Source organism: Centruroides sculpturatus, unplaced genomic scaffold (genome assembly GCF_000671375.1).
Source record: "Centruroides sculpturatus isolate CEXI.00-Female unplaced genomic scaffold, Cexi_2.0 scaffold501, whole genome shotgun sequence".
Taxonomy (NCBI): Eukaryota; Metazoa; Arthropoda; class Arachnida; order Scorpiones; family Buthidae; genus Centruroides; species Centruroides sculpturatus.
The window spans coordinates 418868-441073 of NW_019384766.1; the positions used below are offsets into that span (position 1 = coordinate 418868).

The window sequence follows — 22206 nt, forward strand, 5'->3', positions numbered from 1 at the left end:
CTTGGCAGAACAGCCATGGCAAATCTCACCAAGATAATGAAAGATAAAGACATTTCCATTCATACTAAGAAAAGAATTGTAGAAGCAATGGTTTTCCCTGTAACATTATATGGCTGTGAAAGCTGGACTCTAAGGAAAAAGGAAAGAAAAATGATAGATGCATTCGAATTATGGGTATGGAGAAGATTACTTAGAGTTCCATGGACAGAAAAGAAAACAAATATCTCAATTTTAGAAAAAATTAAGCCAAGCTTCTCCTTAGAGTCAAGAATCTTAAAACAAAAATTGACCTACTTTGGACATGTGATGCGTAAAGAAGTTTCCCTAGAGAAGACTATTATGCTGGGAAAAGTGGAAGGTAGAAGGAAGGGGGGAAGGCAACGGATAAGGTGGATGGAAGAAATCGAGAAAGTCACAGAAATGAAGCTGGAGGAGCTACGAGAGACAACAAGGGAAAGATCAAGATGGAGAAGACTTGTCCATGAAGTCACCAGGAGTAGACAACAACTTGATGGAACTTAACAACAACAAACTAGACCTATCAGAAGTTACCTGATATACCAGACATATACCATGCTGGATATACCAGAGTTGTGGACGCACTGTTTAGACTTCTAACGTTCTAAATCACATAGTTTCCGATAAAACATCATGTAGCAATAGTAGCACCACTATGTGTTTTTGTTTATCAATTAATTCATTTTTATTTATGTACTTAATTTTAATCCATTTATTCTTAATGTTTTGTTTTACATTTTATGGTATTTTGTATTGATGTATAATTTTTATAAACTGTACATGTATAATTTAAATTTCCATGTGGATGCAAGACAAACAATTTTGATAAAACATTAAATTCAATAAGAATTTGAACATCAACCAAATGTTTTGTTCTATGGAATCTCTAACAACAATTCTGCCTGAAAAGAACATTTTTAAATGGTCAAGAGTGCTTGAAAAATAAATCATTTTTTGTAATGCCGACAGACAGTGATATACATAGTGTTAATTTTAAAAGAATCAATTTAAATGTAAATAATTGTTAGAATAGGATAAATTAAATAAAATAAATATGAATAATATGATATCTTTTTATCATTTACAATAATTTCTGAAATTTTAAAATTGGTTTTATCTAAAATTTAGACTAGTTTTACTCCTTATCTAAAATTTATTTTCATTTTCATTGATTTCAACAAAATTAAATCAAACATTAGTAGTAATATAAATTAATTATATATTTATGGACATAATAATATAGAAATTAAAATCACAAACAAATTTTTCTGAATTATCTACTTCAAACATTTTTCAATATTTGAAAAATGTTTGAAGTACATTTTTCAATATTTCAACATTTTTTCAACATTTTTCAATATTCAGTATTTCAATATTTGAAATTCTAAAATATAACTATTGAATTGCTTTAAACTTAATTGATTCATTATTGGGGTTTATGAAATTCATGTTAAATTAACTTTTTAAAAATATTTCTTAATTATTCCTTCCATTAACACATTCTGTATTTAAGAAATTAAATTACTAGTTTTCCTAATTGTGTATTTTTTTTAATCTGAAAAAAAACAGCTATGCATAAATACCTGATTTGAAGATTGAACTGGAAAACAATTTTGATTTATAGTTACAGCAGTTTGTCCACCTTGTGACTGTGTAATATGCTGTCCTCTAGGTAATATTCCAGATATCATACCTCCTACTGGTTGACGATCAACAAAGAGACAACCAAGTTGACTGATGTATTGTGTAAGATAATTTGATTCATATGAAAAATGAATATCTACAACATGTTGTGGATTAGGAACTTCACACCGCCGACGCAAAACATGTCTTAGCTTGAAAATAAATAATGATAATTTTTTATTATTTTATTATTCTTAATAATAACATATATTAATCTTAAAGTAAAATTAATTTTAAAACAATTAAGGTAATTAAAGTTTTAACTTCTTAGTAAATATGTATTCTAAAACAATATTCTAAGAATTTTTCTTTAAGCTGAATTGGAATAATGATTTGACTGAAATACTAAACAGCACATTTTAAAATTCATCAAATATATTTAATTCTTTTTAACCAAATGATCTACCAAATTTTTATCACACTATTTTAAGTCTAAATAATAATTCAAAATGAAGTAATTTGGCTAGAGGTAGACTGTTATGTCACTGTCTCACGATAAAATTTAAAAATAATAAATAAATTTTAATTTAATTTAGATGGCAGTCTAACCACTTATCTCTAGCCAAATTTCCTTGTTTAAGATTATCATTAGACTTAAAATAACCTGATAAAAATTTGACAGATCATTATTGGTTATTCTAATAAATTGGGTCACAAATTTTATCATACATATACCATGCTGGAATTAAAGTATAAGACAGCTAAGAGCCTTGGAAGGTTGTGGGCACTGAGTCATAGTGGAACCATAAATAGACTAGTGAATTCTCATCAAAAAAAGTTAGCAACACTGGTTGCAAGTTATGCTATATACACCTCAATCTGATCTTCAGGTTTCTTAATTAATCAGATATAACCATACTAGTCAATAGACTAGTATGGTTATATCTGATTATATCTTTGCTAGTGTACCTAGTCATTTTCTTCGCAGGATCATTGCTTTTAATGACAATTTTGATGTACCTGTGATCGCTCACATTGTCTTCCTCCATAGTGGTGCACAGATGCACAAGGGGGTGTGCCCCTTATGCATCTGTCAACCCAACTTTTTTCCCTTGCACAGAAAAAAGTGGAGAGAGGGCTGGAGTTAAGTGAAACTAGGTGGTTCCTAGATGCAAATTTGCTAACCCGGTACCCTCTGCTGTCTTCCACCGGGCTGTGCCAGATGGATGACTTGTCATTAATGTCCCTCCCAACCAGCCAAGGAAATAATCCAATTTTGTTGTTAATTCCCTGCAAATCCTGAATAAGCTGGTTGATGGATTTGAATGGAGAATAGTAGACAGAAGTAAAATAAATAATCATGTCATGGTGTATTATATAGGGAGTGGTGGCATAAGCAGTTGACAGTTCTGGGCAGTAGACAATGTTTATGTTTTTGTTGCAAGTGAGGATGTCTGTCTTGACCAAGACGGGCATCCTCACTTGCAACAAAAACATAAACACTGTCTACTGCCCGTCTAATTGCTGATGTTGTTAGGAGGATGTTCTATCCTCCAAAACAAACAATAGATTTTTTCACGAGGTATAGTTCTTGTAAAAGGATAATGTCCATGTTATGCTCTTCTGCCATCTTTATCACCAGCGAGGAAGCAGCCTTAGATCTTTGGACATTGATTTGAAGGATATTTAGTTTGAATTGGTAATTATTAGCAGGATTACTCATGTTGGGAGTCCTGAATGGGGTCTTATTACTCGAATATGATATACAGGGCCTACCAGCCATAATTGGTTTGTTTAACTGATAAGGTCTTCATCTTCTTGGTTATTGCGCATTCCTGGCTAAAGCTGCATGGTCAGTTGGCATCCTTTGCTCTTTTGGTAGGCTTTTGTTAGCTTGCCTGCAATTTATGCAGCAGGGAACCTTGTCTCTTTTGGCACATTCATCGAAACGGTGACTCCTGGCACAATGGCTATATCTTTGTAATTCGACACAATCTTTCGCCATATAAGCAAATTCATAACATTTGTAACAATGAAGCAGTGGTATGTAATCATTGACTTTGATGCTCCCCAAGAGATGGAAATGTGCTTTGCTGTAATTAGTGTATCTCGAATTGTTGGAGATTTCATGAGGATAATGTGGTGGCATTCCTCCTGCACCCTTCCCCTTGACAGGGAGAAGCTCACCAGCCAGTGCCAGGTAAGTCACTGGCTGGCAAAAAAGTCCCATGTTAAGTTATTCCAAAGCAATCTGTTTTGTTTATAAATCATTTCCATGACTTTGTCATCTAGTATGGAGTTAGAGGTATTTGAGGATTACCCGAGGTTTTCTTTTTTCTGTCAGATGACAGTTTACCTGGGAATGTTCTCAATTGCCATTCTTAATTTCTCCCCTTCTGTAGAGCTTCCCACCCTTAGGCACAGTCCATCCCTTTTAACACAATGTACTGACTTGACTCCCACCTGCAGATCTTGTGGATGAACATTGTCAAGAATATCATTCCTTCATATTGATATCTTCTTCCCCTTGTTTTGGGTAGATAAGCAGGGCATGGTTATCTCCAGTTCCCTCTGTATCCACCTTGTTGTAAAGGGTTCTTGATATGACCCTAGTAGTGCTGCTGAGGCATGTGTTGAGCTTTGTAACCTTGGCATATGGTTGCCTGATAGCACCCCACTCTGCACTTGTTGCCACAGATTTGTTGCATAGTTCCAAGACAATCCCATATAGTTGGTTTATGGCAGCAAATAACAGAGAGACCTGTTCTCTGATCTAAAGCCATTCTTCTGAACTGAAGCCCTTGTTCCTCCCCTTCTTAACCCTGTCAGTGGTGTATCCTGGACACAAGTCCATTATTCTCCCCAGCTGCAAAGCAGCAGACTTGATAATGGAGTCTTCGAAGTTAGTGAGAGGTTGTTGACTAGACTCTCCTGAGTTCTCCATGGGTGCCTCATAAAGTAAATAAACAGTAGACTATAAACCCTCAATAAATTAAATAATTAATAAACAAATAACAGGTTGCTAAATTGTCAAGAATATCGTTTCTTCATATTGATATCCTGCTGCAATAAAAACAACCATTAAAAGCTACTAGCAATAGCAAGAAGGTTCTCCAACTAACAGCCATCTGTTTGCCTCCAGACAGAGGAAATGTGGAGACAAAAACTTGTAGATAGCAGCGAGTGACACTGAACAAAGGAGCTTCCTGGAATGTTCTGAAGGCCCCTGAGGCAAGCAACAAATCCTTGGACTATACAATGCCCTTTGTTTAAAATGAAAAATACAGAAATAAAAACTTCGTAGTCCTGTATAAAATTTTTCAAGTTAAACCAAGTTTGACCGAAGAGAGCAGGGCCTTAATCAGTTGTAATAGCATAATTAATAAATGACGGCAGGAGACACACTTCATGTTAAAATTACAAAAGCGGACCACTTACACTATAAAAATGCAGAAAGTAGGTCTGGAAGTCCACAGGTTTTCGAAGTCTGTATTTCTGCGGAAAGCCAGAATATCCAAAAAGCAGTGATACTAGTGTGAGCAGCCCATCTTCCCAAGTCCAGCGATGTATAATTCACACACAAAAGACCAAAAAAATAAACCAATAACTTCACAAAACCAAGAGCACAACAAAATGTGAGTTCCATTTGTTAGCAAGATATCAATATTTTTCATTTCACTTAAAATTTTCACTTTCAGTCAAAAAAGTTACATTTTGCAAAATTTCTAGGGACACACAGATCATAATGTACTGTATTGTACATCATTTTCATTAAAATTTCTTTTTACATATCAAATTTTATTGAAATTTGATATGAAAATCGAAAAAAATTAACAGATGATAATGATACTTATTTTGTCTGGATGATGTGTACATCTTTAGCTTTTTAATAAAATGTGAATTCAGAGAGACAGAAAATGTTCTAATTCCAGTATACTAAAGTTGCTTTGTTAAGCCATTCATTTGTTCACTTACTAGACAGCTTGCCTCTACCAAGTGTTATGATACAATTCAGAAGGGCTTTTACACCATAGTGATGGCTAGTTTCACAGCTGTTGTTATCAGCTGTGAAACTATCATTCAGGTTTAATTTGATAAGGCATGTATCTTACACTACTCTGATGATTCTGTCCTCCTCAAGTATCTGGAACAGATCAAAATATACAAGGTATTCAAAAGGAGGACAACAGTTAATTATGAGGCAATTCTATTTTGAGGATTCTATGTTGATCATATGGTAAGCATTATATGAGCTCTCATAACTTCATCTTAGTAATAACTTATATATTTTAATTTGTTATATTTTGTAATTGATTTGCTCATCAATTCACTAAGTTTCATGACAGTTTCAATTTTTAAATTTGTAGTTGTGTTCTACTTTTAGAATAAATATTTGATTCTTCTAACTCGAAGATGCCCATTTAAAACCAAAGAAAATGTTTTGTTTAAAATAAATCTATTTTTTGCTGGTTATTGGTGTCTATGTGTTATTACTACTATATTATCAGGTCAGACCATAAGTTCATGCGTATTTTTATCTACAAAAAAAACAACAAAAAATCTTAATTAAATTTTATTTCAATCTATAATGTATTCACCATTATTTTGTACAATTTCTTGCCATCTTGATGATAGCTTTTTAATCCCGTCTTCGTAAAATGATTTCGTATCAAAATATTCAGAAATAGCCTTTTTTACATTGTTCTCATCCTCAAAAGTTTTCCCTTTTAAAAAATTCTGCAAACTGCGAAAAAGATAATAATCACTGGGAGCAATATCTGGAGAATATGGTGGATGAGGTAAAATTTCCCAGTTGAAGCTTTTGAGTTTCTCTACAGTTATTTTTGCAGCATGTGGTCTGGCATTGTCATGTTGCAAGAAAACCTGCTTTCTGTTCACCAATGACGGTCAACTTTTTTTCAATTTTTCATTTAAACGCTCTAATTGATCACAATACATTTGAGCTGTAATTGTTTGATTAGGTTCTAACAGCTCAAAGTGAATAACACTTGACATATCCCACCAAACAGATAAACGAATTTTTTTTGGATGCAATCCACCTTTTGCAGCCGGTTTTGGCTGCTTGTTGCGATCTGTCCATTGTCTTTTTCTCGTCACATTATTATAGAGGATTCATTTTTCGTCTCCAGTAACCAGCCGATCAAGAAAAGGTTCTAAAGTAATGCGGGATAAAAGAGACGTGCAAATGTTTACACGTTGTTGTTGGTTAGCTATTGACAGTTCATGTGGTATCCATTTTCCTAGCTTTGAAACTTTTCTGATTTGTTGTAGCTGTCTATGAACAGTTCCATGGGATGAATTTAAACGTTCTGCAATTTCATCAACTGTTAAAGATAATTCTGCTTCAACTAGTGCAGAGAGAGCATCATCATCAAAGTCAACGGGTCTTCCAGTACGAGCCTTATCCTCCACACTAAAATCATTATTTCTAAATCTTTCAAACCACTTCTACGCAGTCCTTACACTAATTACAGTTTGATTATGAACAGTATTTAATTTTTTGGCTGAATTTGTAGCATTCTCACCACTTAAAAATAAAAAGTATAAAACATGTCTCTTATATTCGTCTGTTACTTCCATTTTAACGAAAATAAACAACTGAAATGTTTCCAATTCTGAACAGTATTATATGAATGAGATCCAATTTAACACTTCAGTGTAAAAAGTATCACATTAGATTGACAATTTTAACAGCAAAACACGATTTTTCTCAAGGTCATAAAATACGCATGAACTTATGGACTGACCTGATATATCAATATTATGGTAGTGATTCTGCAAACACATCATTTTAAGATTACTAGTTAATGACCTTAAACCCTAAGCTACAGCTGTATTGTAAAAAAAAAAAAAAGCAGCCTTTGAGACTCAGTTATAACAAATACAGAAAAATTAAATATTTGCAAGAAAAATGAGTTTAAAAAGTTACATGGAGCGGCTTCATTGTTGATTTATATCGACGGTCGGCAACTGGTGGTCCGCAGACCATTGATGGTCCACAAGAAAAATTTGGGTGGTCCATGGAGAAATTTGAACATTGATCAACTGAAGGTTATGCAAAGTATTATGAGAGAAATGCAAAAGGCTTAGTTACTTTTTTCACTCATTGGGGTTTTTTATTCAAATCTAAAACCAAAAACGAAGTGACTGTTATCAATAAATAATGAACGATAAACAATATTGTGAGTGCGACTGTCGTCCTTCATGGAAAAGTGCAAAGAATCCATAAACTTGTTTCAAACAAGCAGCATTGAACTTTAGGCTTGCATTAATTTGTTATAATTAAACATGCGAGTTTCATATTAATATAGTAAAATTGAACTTTTATGATCATTATTCTACAGATTTCATATCGTTTAAAAAAATTCATGATAATGGTCCGCAGGATTCAAAATTGTGACTTTAGTGATCTGTGAGGTGAAAAAGGTTGCCGACCGCTGATTTATATGACAGTATTACAACATATATCAAATTTATTGAAATCTAAGAGGGCCAATCCTGAGCCTCCCCTTATTAGTCCACAAGCCTAACCTAATTTATCACATGATATAAAATATTACAATTTGGTTGATTATGACCCATGATAAAAAATAATGCTAATCACTGTTCTAGAACACAGCTTACACTGCTTTCTGTATCATCTAGTCATCACTTATGGAATATGTTATCATACTGGCTATATTAAAAATTATGGAAAATTCTAATACATAACTCAAGTTTAGATTTAATTTTGAAATTGGTCCAATATTTGATAAATAGAAACACTATTATTTTATTATTACTCATAAAACTTGATATGATAGAAATGATCTTTTTTTCATTTAAGCTTCTATTCAATTAATCAACAAAATGTTACCTGATTTGTAATTGCTTTTTTACTGTAGACGAGTGCCATTTCACTGCCATGTTTCATCGCATTTTCAGTAAATTTTAGACAGTGTTCTAATTTAAAAGAAAGACTGACTAGTTCCTCATTCTTCATGGATAACTGTGTTTTCTTCTGTGTACAGACTTCACTAAGTTGATGTAAAAGTTGTTTTGCTCTTCTGTTGATTTCTGTTATAAATCTAATAAAAAAGAAACATATGTGTGTATACATATATAAACATTTTAATTTTATTAAAATAAATCACATAATTTTAAACTAAAATATACAGTAGANCAGTTTTAAGTATTTTTTATGCTTAATTAAAAATTTTTTTTTAAATGGACAAAAAGGGGTTAATTATAGATCGTGTGGTAAGGAAAGTATGCTTTCAAGGAAAGCACATAATTTTGATGAAGTTATGTTTTTTGTTTTATAACATTATTATGTAAAGGTGAGTGTTACTGTCTGTAACACATATGGTGGTAATGTATTCTGTGGTGTGTTGGGAGACAAGGCAGGTGGCAACGTTTTTATTCCTGATGATAATACCAGCCTTGATGCAATAGCCAAGGTCCTGAGCTGGACAGACTTTCCAGTCATTGAACCTGACTATCACGTTCACTATTAACAATATGATAGTCAGGTTCAATGGAAGTGTGAATGAGGAGAGAGCAGGCAGCTTTGCATTTCTGTGCATTAATCTGTATAATTTTATAGCTGCCTGTGTTCATATTGGAAGGGGTGTATTATTCATAGCTGACCCTACTGGCAGCTGGTGATTTCATGTGTTTAGTTATGGGGCACTGTTGAGAGAATGTGTTGTGTGTGGTCTTATGTTTGCTCCCTTCTGGTAGAGTATTATTGGCCTTCGCACAATTAATGCAGCACGGTCCTGATTGTGAACGCGGCAAACCTTGTAGCTGTGGTTGCTCGTGCAGTGACTACAGTGTTGTTTTTTTGTACATTAGCTAGATGGCCATAACCACAGCATTTGTAGCAGTGTGTGAGAGGAATGTAGTCATCTACAGCTATCGTTGCCCATTGCACAATAACATACTGCTGTTGAATTAACATGTTCCTGATACTAGGAGTTACCTGAAGATACCAGACATATCATAGATTTCATTGTGGACGGTGAAAGAATTGAAGTGGCAGAAAGTTACATACTTTTGGGCTCAAAGATAGAAAGGAATGGAAGTTGTGAAGGAGAAATCAGAAGGAGAATTAACCTTGGCAAAACAGCCATGGCAAATCTCACCAAGATAAAGAAAGATAAAGACATTTCCATTCATACTAAGAAAAGAATTTGTAGAAGCAATGGTTTTCCTTGTAACATTATATGGCTGTGAAAGCTGGACTCTAAGGAAAAAGGAAAGAAAAATGATTGATGCATTCAAATTATGGGTATGGAGAAGATTACTTAGAGTTCCATGGACAGAAAAGAAAACAAATATCTCAATTTCAGAAAAAATTAAGCCAAGCTTCTCTTTAGAGTCAAGAATCTTAAAACAAAAATTGACCTACTTTGGACATGTGATGCGTAAAGAAGTTTCCCTAGAGAAGACTATTATGCTGGGAAAAGTGGAAGGTAGAAGGAAGGGGGGAAGGCAACGGATAAGGTGGATGGAAGAAATCGAGAAAGTCACAGAAATGAAGCTGGAGGAGCTACAAGAGACAACAAGGGAAAGATCAAGATGGAGAAGACTTGTCCATGAAGTCACCAGGAGTAGACAACAACTTGATGGAACTTAACAACAACAAACTAGACCTATCAGAAGTTACCTGATATACCAGACATATACCATGCTGGATATACCAGAGTTGTGGACGCACTGTTTAGACTTCTAACGTTCTAAATCACATAGTTTCCGATAAAACATCATGTAGCAATAGTAGCACCACTATGTGTTTTTGTTTATCAATTAATTCATTTTTATTTATGTACTTAATTTTAATCCATTTATTCTTAATGTTTTGTTTTACATTTTATGGTATTTTGTATTGATGTATAATTTTTATAAACTGTACATGTATAATTTAAATTTCCATGTGGATGCAAGACAAACAATTTTGATAAAACATTAAATTCAATAAGAATTTGAACATCAACCAAATGTTTTGTTCTATGGAATCTCTAACAACAATTCTGCCTGAAAAGAACATTTTTAAATGGTCAAGAGTGCTTGAAAAATAAATCATTTTTTGTAATGCCGACAGACAGTGATATACATAGTGTTAATTTTAAAAGAATCAATTTAAATGTAAATAATTGTTAGAATAGGATAAATTAAATAAAATAAATATGAATAATATGATATCTTTTTATCATTTACAATAATTTCTGAAATTTTAAAATTGGTTTTATCTAAAATTTAGACTAGTTTTACTCCTTATCTAAAATTTATTTTCATTTTCATTGATTTCAACAAAATTAAATCAAACATTAGTAGTAATATAAATTAATTATATATTTATGGACATAATAATATAGAAATTAAAATCACAAACAAATTTTTCTGAATTATCTACTTCAAACATTTTTCAATATTTGAAAAATGTTTGAAGTACATTTTTCAATATTTCAACATTTTTTCAACATTTTTCAATATTCAGTATTTCAATATTTGAAATTCTAAAATATAACTATTGAATTGCTTTAAACTTAATTGATTCATTATTGGGGTTTATGAAATTCATGTTAAATTAACTTTTTAAAAATATTTCTTAATTATTCCTTCCATTAACACATTCTGTATTTAAGAAATTAAATTACTAGTTTTCCTAATTGTGTATTTTTTTTAATCTGAAAAAAAACAGCTATGCATAAATACCTGATTTGAAGATTGAACTGGAAAACAATTTTGATTTATAGTTACAGCAGTTTGTCCACCTTGTGACTGTGTAATATGCTGTCCTCTAGGTAATATTCCAGATATCATACCTCCTACTGGTTGACGATCAACAAAGAGACAACCAAGTTGACTGATGTATTGTGTAAGATAATTTGATTCATATGAAAAATGAATATCTACAACATGTTGTGGATTAGGAACTTCACACCGCCGACGCAAAACATGTCTTAGCTTGAAAATAAATAATGATAATTTTTTATTATTTTATTATTCTTAATAATAACATATATTAATCTTAAAGTAAAATTAATTTTAAAACAATTAAGGTAATTAAAGTTTTAACTTCTTAGTAAATATGTATTCTAAAACAATATTCTAAGAATTTTTCTTTAAGCTGAATTGGAATAATGATTTGACTGAAATACTAAACAGCACATTTTAAAATTCATCAAATATATTTAATTCTTTTTAACCAAATGATCTACCAAATTTTTATCACACTATTTTAAGTCTAAATAATAATTCAAAATGAAGTAATTTGGCTAGAGGTAGACTGTTATGTCACTGTCTCACGATAAAATTTAAAAATAATAAATAAATTTTAATTTAATTTAGATGGCAGTCTAACCACTTATCTCTAGCCAAATTTCCTTGTTTAAGATTATCATTAGACTTAAAATAACCTGATAAAAATTTGACAGATCATTATTGGTTATTCTAATAAATTGGGTCACAAATTTTATCATACATATACCATGCTGGAATTAAAGTATAAGACAGCTAAGAGCCTTGGAAGGTTGTGGGCACTGAGTCATAGTGGAACCATAAATAGACTAGTGAATTCTCATCAAAAAAAGTTAGCAACACTGGTTGCAAGTTATGCTATATACACCTCAATCTGATCTTCAGGTTTCTTAATTAATCAGATATAACCATACTAGTCAATAGACTAGTATGGTTATATCTGATTATATCTTTGCTAGTGTACCTAGTCATTTTCTTCGCAGGATCATTGCTTTTAATGACAATTTTGATGTACCTGTGATCGCTCACATTGTCTTCCTCCATAGTGGTGCACAGATGCACAAGGGGGTGTGCCCCTTATGCATCTGTCAACCCAACTTTTTTCCCTTGCACAGAAAAAAGTGGAGAGAGGGCTGGAGTTAAGTGAAACTAGGTGGTTCCTAGATGCAAATTTGCTAACCCGGTACCCTCTGCTGTCTTCCACCGGGCTGTGCCAGATGGATGACTTGTCATTAATGTCCCTCCCAACCAGCCAAGGAAATAATCCAATTTTGTTGTTAATTCCCTGCAAATCCTGAATAAGCTGGTTGATGGATTTGAATGGAGAATAGTAGACAGAAGTAAAATAAATAATCATGTCATGGTGTATTATATAGGGAGTGGTGGCATAAGCAGTTGACAGTTCTGGGCAGTAGACAATGTTTATGTTTTTGTTGCAAGTGAGGATGTCTGTCTTGACCAAGACGGGCATCCTCACTTGCAACAAAAACATAAACACTGTCTACTGCCCGGATAATTGCTNTGTTGCCAGTTCATACAGAGTTTGCGATATCGACACTTGCTTTAGTTTAGTATTCCCTAACAAAATCAGTATAGGGCACTTGTGTATTATTTATATTTCTATTCTTTAAACAACTCAACTTTCAGTCAGATTTTTTCAAGAAATTTTTTGTACAGAACATGTGTTTGATACAAATTTTTTGCTTTACCTTATTTATATTAATAAATTAATTTTTTATACTTGACATAAATCAAAAAATTAAGTTGGTTATTATGCATTTAGCAAAGGAATCATTTGGAATTTTAATGTATTTCTATGTTGTGTAAATTCTCGTTTGTGTGTGATTTCACAAATGTAGCTCTGACTCATGAGTACCACTCATTAAGTCAGTATTTCAATAATCATCATATTCTATGACTGTTAATTGGTTTTAATATTATCAACAACAGTCCATCTTTAATTTATGAGAGAAAAGTGTAAATTAATATAAATTTTGAAAGTCAGAAAAATTGCATGCCTTTGGATACAAAATGACCCAATGGGCAAACATACGCTACTCTCTCTCAAACTTCACCTTCCAGCAGACCCCCCCCCTTAATATAGGATAACTTTTGGCAGACCCCTAGAGAAAAATTAATTATATATTCTAAATGTCTTTGTTTTAAAAATATTAATTTAATTTAAATAATTTTATATTTTTTTAAACTTTAGTACAGTTGTCCCTTGATAATCCAATAGGTATGGGACCAAAGGTGTGTCAGATTACCAAAAGTGTCCGGATTACCGAAAATAATTACATATTTCGCATTGTTTTGCTAGCAGTAACTTACAATATTCTCTACTCCAACTGTTCGAACAGAACTGCTCACATAAAACACACGAAATGTGTGTCATCGAGTAAGAATTGGATGGGGAGATTCACATCGTGACATGCTTCTGTGCAAGCAGACACGTAACGGGGACGGGTACCTTGACGGGAGGTGCGTCGGACTACTGAGCATGTTGGATTAAAAAACGTCGAACTATAGAGGGACAACTGTAGTTGGATTTTTTTAAGATAAATATTACAAGCAATATTTTATTTTATGATATAAGCTTCTGTTTTTTCATCTGTGAATATAAGCACTCCACTGAAACATTCACAGTTCCTGAGGATCAGTGGACCATAGGTTGTAAATAATACTGCATGACATGAATTATCTCAGGTAATTCAGGTCAGGCAGTATTATTCAACCTGTTTTGATACCCATTGTTTTGCATTACCTGAATTATATGAGGTAATTCAGGTCATGCAAAATCCCATTTTTTGTTCCTTTCACATAAAAGTACATTTTATTATTCCCACTATAGAACATTTATATTTGAAGTTTTATTAAAAATGTCAATGTTCTATTAAAGTGATTGAGATATTATTTCAAATAAACTACATACTAGGAGTTTGGATTCACATTTGACACACAAATTCCAAGAAGAAAAATAGCAAACAATGTTAGATATTTTCTGATCATTTTCAATCACTTAACTTTATTATGAAAATTTTAACAAGTGCTAAAATTGATTATCATTTCAACAAGTGCTAAAATTGATAATTGCTACTATTGCTAACTGATATAGTGTAATATTCTATATACAGTTGAACCTATCTGAAATATGTTTATCTGAAAAACTTGTATCTTGAAATCCAAACAAAAACATCTGAGATGTAAAAAATTTCATAAAGTAAAAAACTTATGACAATTTAGACAACAGTCAAAAAAATTTTTTAGGAATTTTCCTTTGGTCAAGATAAGCTTGGCATTTGGAAGTGAAATGTAGAAAATAATGATACAGATAAACTTTGCATTTTTAAGCAATACCCACAAGATTTTTATTTTTATTAAAAGAAAACACCTTAAAAAACTTTGACTGTCATCTAAATGGTCATGTTTTTACTTAGCAAAATTTTTTTACATCTCAGATGTTTTTGTTTAATAATTGTATTATTGCATCAAGACATAAGACAATGACATACAATTCAGTCAGTGCTCAGTGACTGCCACAGAAATCACCAACCAACTCACTGTTGACAAATGTACTGCCAACTGAATGCTTTCAATACTCATTTCGGTCGGTGCCAACCAAACACATTGCCAACTGACACTTTCAATATGCAGTTTAGAAAAATCCTTATAAAAAGTTTTAATTGGCATATATTTTAGCTTTTGTTATTCTGAGTAACATTTTGAATAAAATTCAATTGATTCTATGCAATTTTATCTTTATAAGCATAAAATTAAGCCATATAACTGAATTAGATATGGGAAACACCCGTAAACTTTTACCTATTGACCCAGAAGTTTTACAAGCACTTCACTGATAATGTGTAAGGCTTAAGTTTAAAAGATTTCTAGACCCAGTAGTTTTTTTCTATGAACATCTGTAGTACCGGATGAAGAATAAAATACTGCTTTTTTGGAAATTTTGCACTTTTCAATTGTTTATATCAACAACATTCTGCTTTATAGAAAACCTTGAAATTATATCTATTCTTCAAACCTGTTAACCAGAGTGGTTCCTATTCTATAGTCGCAAACATTTTCGAATCCCCTCTTGGGCTCTTCCTCAGGCTTTATTGAATAGGCCATTACTGTTCGAATTCTGCTTTATAGAATATCTTAAAATTTGCACAGAACCTAACAAAACAATTTTCTTTCAAACAGGATATTCGGAATTACTTCAGATGTTTGGAGGGCAGAGAAATTGACCCCAAAAATCAGTAACTCTGATTCCTGTATATATATAGGCAAGGTTTTTTTTTTACTTGACAGAGTAAATGCTGTGACTAATTTTTTTCATGCATTTTCAGTCTAAATTCAAAATGTTTTCCATGTTTATCACAAATTTCTAAACCTCTATATCTCAAATTATGGACTGAAATGTCAATTACAAACTTAAAACTCAGTGAGTATATTTTGATAACATAAATTGTAGTTGCCATACGATACATAATTGAAATTAGCACTGCTTTTCTCTGACTGGCTACAAGTTTGGCTTGTGCTTTGTTGCTTAAAGGAAGTCAAGCATCAGAAACTATTTATGAACTATTTCTGTTAAGGTCAGAAATGTTTTATTTATACTTAATACAGGTATGTGCTATACCTGTTATTATGAAATACCATACTTTCAATGAAACCTATTACTTTTACAGAAAATATATACAGAAACCTATTACTGTTTACTGTAGAGGAACCTCTACAAGAAAAGAGAAGAAAAAACTCTCAAGAAAAAAATTTGAGATATCTCAAGCTGTATCTCAAATTTTTTTTCTTGTTTCTGTGAGATTTGCAATACACAGGTTCAACTGTATATACTTTCTAGGTGTAAAAAACAAAACTAGATTATGTTTTTACTACAGTTGACCCCCTATAACACTGTTGATAATTCTGTTTTATATGAATTCCATGTTGTACAAGTCACTTAGATTTTACAAACACGTGATCTGTTCACAGCCCGGCACACGCATCTGTAAAATCTAAGTGACTCGTACAACATGGAATTCATATAAAACAGAATTATCAACAGTGTTATGGGGGGTCAACTGTAATTCCTTTTATTTAATTTGATTTAAACAGTAAATTAACTTCACTCTGACACCGGGGATGAAATACTAAATACAGAACCTCGAAAACATTTGTGAAAGGAAGATTTTTTCACACAAAATTACACCGGTAACAGGTTCCGTATTTAGTATATGATTTTAAACAATTTTATAAAGCAAAAACACTAATAAATAACATGTAATAAGAAATAAAAAAAATTAATCTTAATAAAAATTCTATTTTTAAGATATATACTTATCAAACAAATTATTAATGCAATAATTATTATGAGAAATACATTGAATTTCCTACCTGACAGCACACATTTTAATTTCCTCATTAACATGCTGTTCCCTTTGTGTAATTTCATTATGACGTTTATTTACAGTTGTACGGGCATTTTTAATGTAAGCTTGCTTTTCTTTAATTTTAGTTAACAACGTTCCTAAATACAACTTTTCATCTTCGCAAGCTTTTGACAAAAATTGGTATCTATGATCTTGATGTTCAAGAAGTTGACAATCTCTGCATGTCACTTTATCACAAGATTCACAATACAGTTTTAACTGTTCCTATAATTTAACAATAAATTTGAAATGTTAAAATCAAATAATGAAAATAATCATTACTTAATTATTTTAATATTTTTATAAAATGAAAACATCTGACATTACACTTTTAAATTTAAAGAACAGCTCTTTGAAGTGGATATTCAAGCTATCATATTATATTGTTTCATTTAAGCATGTAGATTAAAAAAATTTCAAAAAAGTCAAGTTTTAAAAAAAATAATAAGACCAATAAATAAACACTGCATAATATAATAATGATATGTAATATTTATCATATCTATCATTCTATTAGGAAAAAGTGAATAATAAATAAAACATTTCCTGACTTTAATTAAAATAATTTTCTGTAGTTTTATAATTGTATCATTTTAAAAATTATTATATATTATAAATATTGGAAATTGTTTAATATATCATAAAACAACAATTTTAATGTAACTTATTAATATAAATATCATATGAAGTTATTTATGCCAGGCAACTAGTCATTTATGTTCTAAGCAACTAATAAAAATTAATATAATAATTTGTCTACTTTATAGTTATTGAATACATGAAATTTTTCAAACATTTTTGTTTTTTTCAATAAATGATCCATTAAAAAATTACTTTAGCCACCACGAAGCTGGTAAGATCATAAATGACATCACAAATGCAAGAAAACTAAATATCTTCCTACACTTAAAGTGGTAGGCAAATCGTTTTTGTAACACAATCTTTGAACTATCACCACATGCTGTTGTCATAACTTTAAAACTGTTTCTTTTTCATTACTACTGCACTAAGATTCTTGTTGAATGAATGTTGGAAAAGTTTATGGTTTCTTGGTACCAAAAGTTTAATTCCAACAATAAGACAGAAGTTTAATAACATTAATATGTATGACGACAAATCGTAATGGACAACAATAGATAAATAAATAATGAACTTACTGGATATTGTATAACTAAAAACATAACACCTTATTAATCCAGCAATATTTAATAATATAATAATAACGTTTGACTGTTTTAAACAGCCTTCATCAGTTAAACTATTTCAAACTAAAAGAATGCTAAAAATANTAAAATATTTATTAATATATATTCATATTTATCATATTTTTTATTTTGCATTCTTTTTGTTAAACGATTACCTGCAGTCAGTAAATGTAATTCATATCTACATGTCCAAGTTTAAATTCTTATTTTAAAAATTATTTTTGTTCAATATGACTTCCCTATATGATGAAAATTAAAGTAACAACATGTATTTATAAAATTTTCAAAAATTGTAAATTTGTACAGATAAATTTACCTGTACAATTCATATATGTAAATTTGTGCAGATATCAGATATATTTGTACTGACATGCAGAGAAACTTAAAACTCCAAGAATATTGCTAGAATGGAATTAAATCCTTTGCATAATATGCACAACTGTGTATCCTGCACTTTCATAGTAGTTATTGAAAGCATGAAACATACTAGTGTGTTATTTAAAATGATACTATCACAAACATTAAAATGTTTTAATTCTATTTCACTTCTATTAGAAACAGAAAAAGCAAAATTCTGACACACAAACTTTATAAGTGTTGAAAATAGTTATCAAACAAAAATTTTTATTGTGTTGCTTCATTTCTACTTTATTCATGAAATAATATTAATAAAATATAACAATAATTCTCTTGTCAGTCATCACCTTGAGATAGCTCAGTAGTTCCAATGAACTATAGAGCAGTGTGTGTAGGAGGAGCATGAACTTCCAAGTAGGACCATAGAGCCAATGAAACAAAAAGTAAATTTCAAGTAGCATCTGATCAGAATAGACAGCTGATTTATACAGACCCTGGCTTTTGGTACATAAGCATACCAACTTCTGTAAAGAAAATAAAAATGGTTGCAACAGTATAATATCAGCTCAAACATAATCCAATTTAACAAGATCCTTGTGAGACTCTTGTTTAAAAACTCTGCTGTTATGTTCCTTGACCACCTGTAATGAATGCAACACTGGCTCCATGCATAGCAATTAATTAAATCATAGACACAATCATAACTATCACCACACCAATTCAACCTGTGACCATCATGGCTGGAAAACCATACCAACAGATACAGCATAAAGTGTACTTAAAAATGAATAAAGTCATCTGTTCTAACTACAGCATTGCAAAACTTAAAATAGACATAGCAACATATGCTGCTATGTTTAAATTTTACAATGGACACTACATGACAAATTATCTGTTTTGCTGTTGATCAGAAAAGAACAATTGTACACAACACTTTTATTCCATAAACAATGATCAAATGCATCAAACAGTGAATTGCAGAAAAAATACATTAATGCACATAGTCTAAATCCAACCGAAAATCTTAACGAAAAACTTATTGACAATACCTCAATGAAAATCACTAATAAAAACACACACAATGGAATACCAATGGAAACATCAACAGTTGGAAGCAGCAACACTTTAGACACAGATTAATTCCAAAAAATACTTGCTAAGTATACAGATTTCAATCCCATAAAATTAATATCTAAAACAAAATACCAAAATAATTAAGGAATACCTTCACACTGTCTAAATACACACACACCTATTACCAAAATATACTCAACCAGATAACATTCTCATAGTCAGACATACTTACACTGGTTTATACTGATGCATGGTAGTAATATAGTATGGCCATAATCATCATAATCAAAACACACAGAAATTAAACCTGCATGAAGAAAAATAGGAACACAAATAACATTAGGTAAGTTAGGAAGGCTGACATTTTCTACTAAAATTAATCAAAAAGGTAAAAAAAAAAATATATTCAAGAAAATTAAAACAAACGAGCAATTATTTATTGTGACATCATCACAATGCAGGGTTGCAATTTTTAATTTATTTAATTTAAAATATATGCTGTCCACCTCAAATTAGTACAGTAGTGTCTTGCCCCTGTACACCATGCTTTTCCTTTAACAATAGTTATGATGGTCTTCTATTAACTGCATTCAGGAAAAGTTTTGAATTGAAATAATGTAACATCCAGTTTTCATCAGAAGTTCTTATATAGTTAATCGGGGCTTCCTGCCCAAGCTTTCCATATCTAGACTCATCTTTCATCTATCTAACTCTGTTCTCAAGATTAAGGAAAAACAGACAAACAACAGTGGGCATTAATAGGTCTACAATTTTTTCAAATTGCGGCTCAACAACACAAACACAACATGTGTTAAGAATACAATGATACTCTCAAACAAAAACATGTTAATTTAAAGACTCAAACAATACAAAATCTGTACACTATAAAAACAACAAAATAAATTCACAAAGAATTTCTAGACAATTACACATCAAGCACATGTTCACAATGGCACAGTAATATAAAAAAAAAACTCACAGATTTTGAAATTTAAATCAACTCACTATATGCATTTGTGTGACATATAAGATACCATGTAAAAGATTAATCTCCAGATCAATTTGCCCTTTGGTCTAATCCATTGCATACAAAGATAAAGCAAAATAGACAAAAGAGGAAGGAAAAAACTCGCAGACTAGACAACAGAACAAACAAGACAATTATTCTCCGTGTTGAAATAAACATATACACAAGATTCACACAAAGAACAGAATTTTAATATATCTAGTATAGACAACATTCACAATTTCTGGTACAAAATATTTCCAACTCTACACTAGGAACTAACCAAACATTTTACACACATAATCAACAACCCATATGATATGCCAAAAATTTCTACACAGCATCACATACATGAAACCCAAAATGACAATATAGAGATTACACAATACAAACCAATCATGTGTTTCCCTACATTCTACAAAATGCTCACTTCATGCATCAAAAACAAAATACCAGATGATTGTAATTGAAGTATCCTTTTTCAATGCTAGATATTTAGCAGTCCAAATTAGTGTTAAACCAATTTTTATACACAGATACCCAGGTATCAATTTAAAAAACTCTATATACAACATAAAAAATCATGAACGAGCAAAGTTATTTTTAAAAGTTAGTAAAAACATTATGTAATTTAATCATCTATTTAATTATTTTCAATTAAACATTCTTTAAATAAATTATATTTTTCTATTTTTAAAAAAATCAATTTTGCAGATGAAACTTTTTAATTGGTCAGAATTTATAATTTCAGAAAGATATTTGTTTAGAACTACAGCGCTCTCCTCAAACTCCATGCACATAATCCAGATAATTTTTTTGGCCATCTGACTAATAAACTTCCTTGGAAATATACAGGGTTATAACTGAACTCAGTGCCAATATTTTAAGGATAGATTCTAGGGTCAAAAATATGTCTTAAATTCTCTCAAAAATTTTTAAAAATATGCTTCATTTTCAAGATATGGCCTGGCCCAATAACCAAGAAGAAGAAGGGGGGGAAAAAAACACTTTCAAATTCCCTGTCAAAATATTAAAAAAAATTTCAGAAATTTTTTTATTGACATTAGATTATTAGAAGTTATCTCAAATTTATAATTTTGCCTAATACAGTAGAGCGTTGTTTATCCGAATCAATTGGGGACTGGGGTCGTTCGGATAACTTATTTTTCGGATAACCAATTATGTATAAAAAAAATATATTAACCTATCCCGTATTGAAATTTTTCTCCATTGCGTGTCGCTTCGTGTTGAATTTTCGTTGATGTTAATCCTAATGAAAACTTTTTAAAATAATAATTGTGGCTATTGTATCGTTAAAAATTTTTTTTCTATTTTGTACAAATAAAATAAATATATTGAAAAAAATAAAAACCAAAAAAAAATATACAGGTAACCCCCGTATAACACGGCACTTCTATAGCACAGATTCAATCTAACACAGTTCGAGAATTGGTACCATCCCCCGTATAACACGGTACTTTTATAGCACGGATTCACTCTGACACAGTTCGAGAATTGGGTAAAACCCTCGTACAACAGGAAATGTAATAAATTTTTACATACTTAAGTAATAATAGTTCACAAAAATTATTATTTTCGTGAACTATTAGTACTTAAGTACGTAAATTTTCTCTTCTCGCCTTCTGTCGATACACGTGGTCCTTCTCGAAACTTGTTTCAATGTTGCCAGATCGCGACGCTTCTGCTTCTGATGTTGCCGAATGTTTTTCCC

At 31.1% G+C, this 22206-nt stretch overlaps 1 protein-coding gene across 1 annotated transcript in view; it reads right to left on the reverse strand.

The window, feature by feature from the left end:
- Window positions 1–22206, reverse strand: part of LOC111628911 (E3 ubiquitin-protein ligase TRIM33-like) — a 63394-nt gene that overhangs the window by 5457 nt on the left and 35731 nt on the right. The window contains exons 4-5 of the mRNA XM_023372769.1: window positions 8519–8729; window positions 1602–1853 (exon numbers count right to left, since the gene is read on the reverse strand). Coding sequence (XP_023228537.1) covers window positions 1602–1853; window positions 8519–8729 — 463 coding nt within the window. The remainder of the gene's footprint in view (window positions 1–1601; window positions 1854–8518; window positions 8730–22206) is intronic.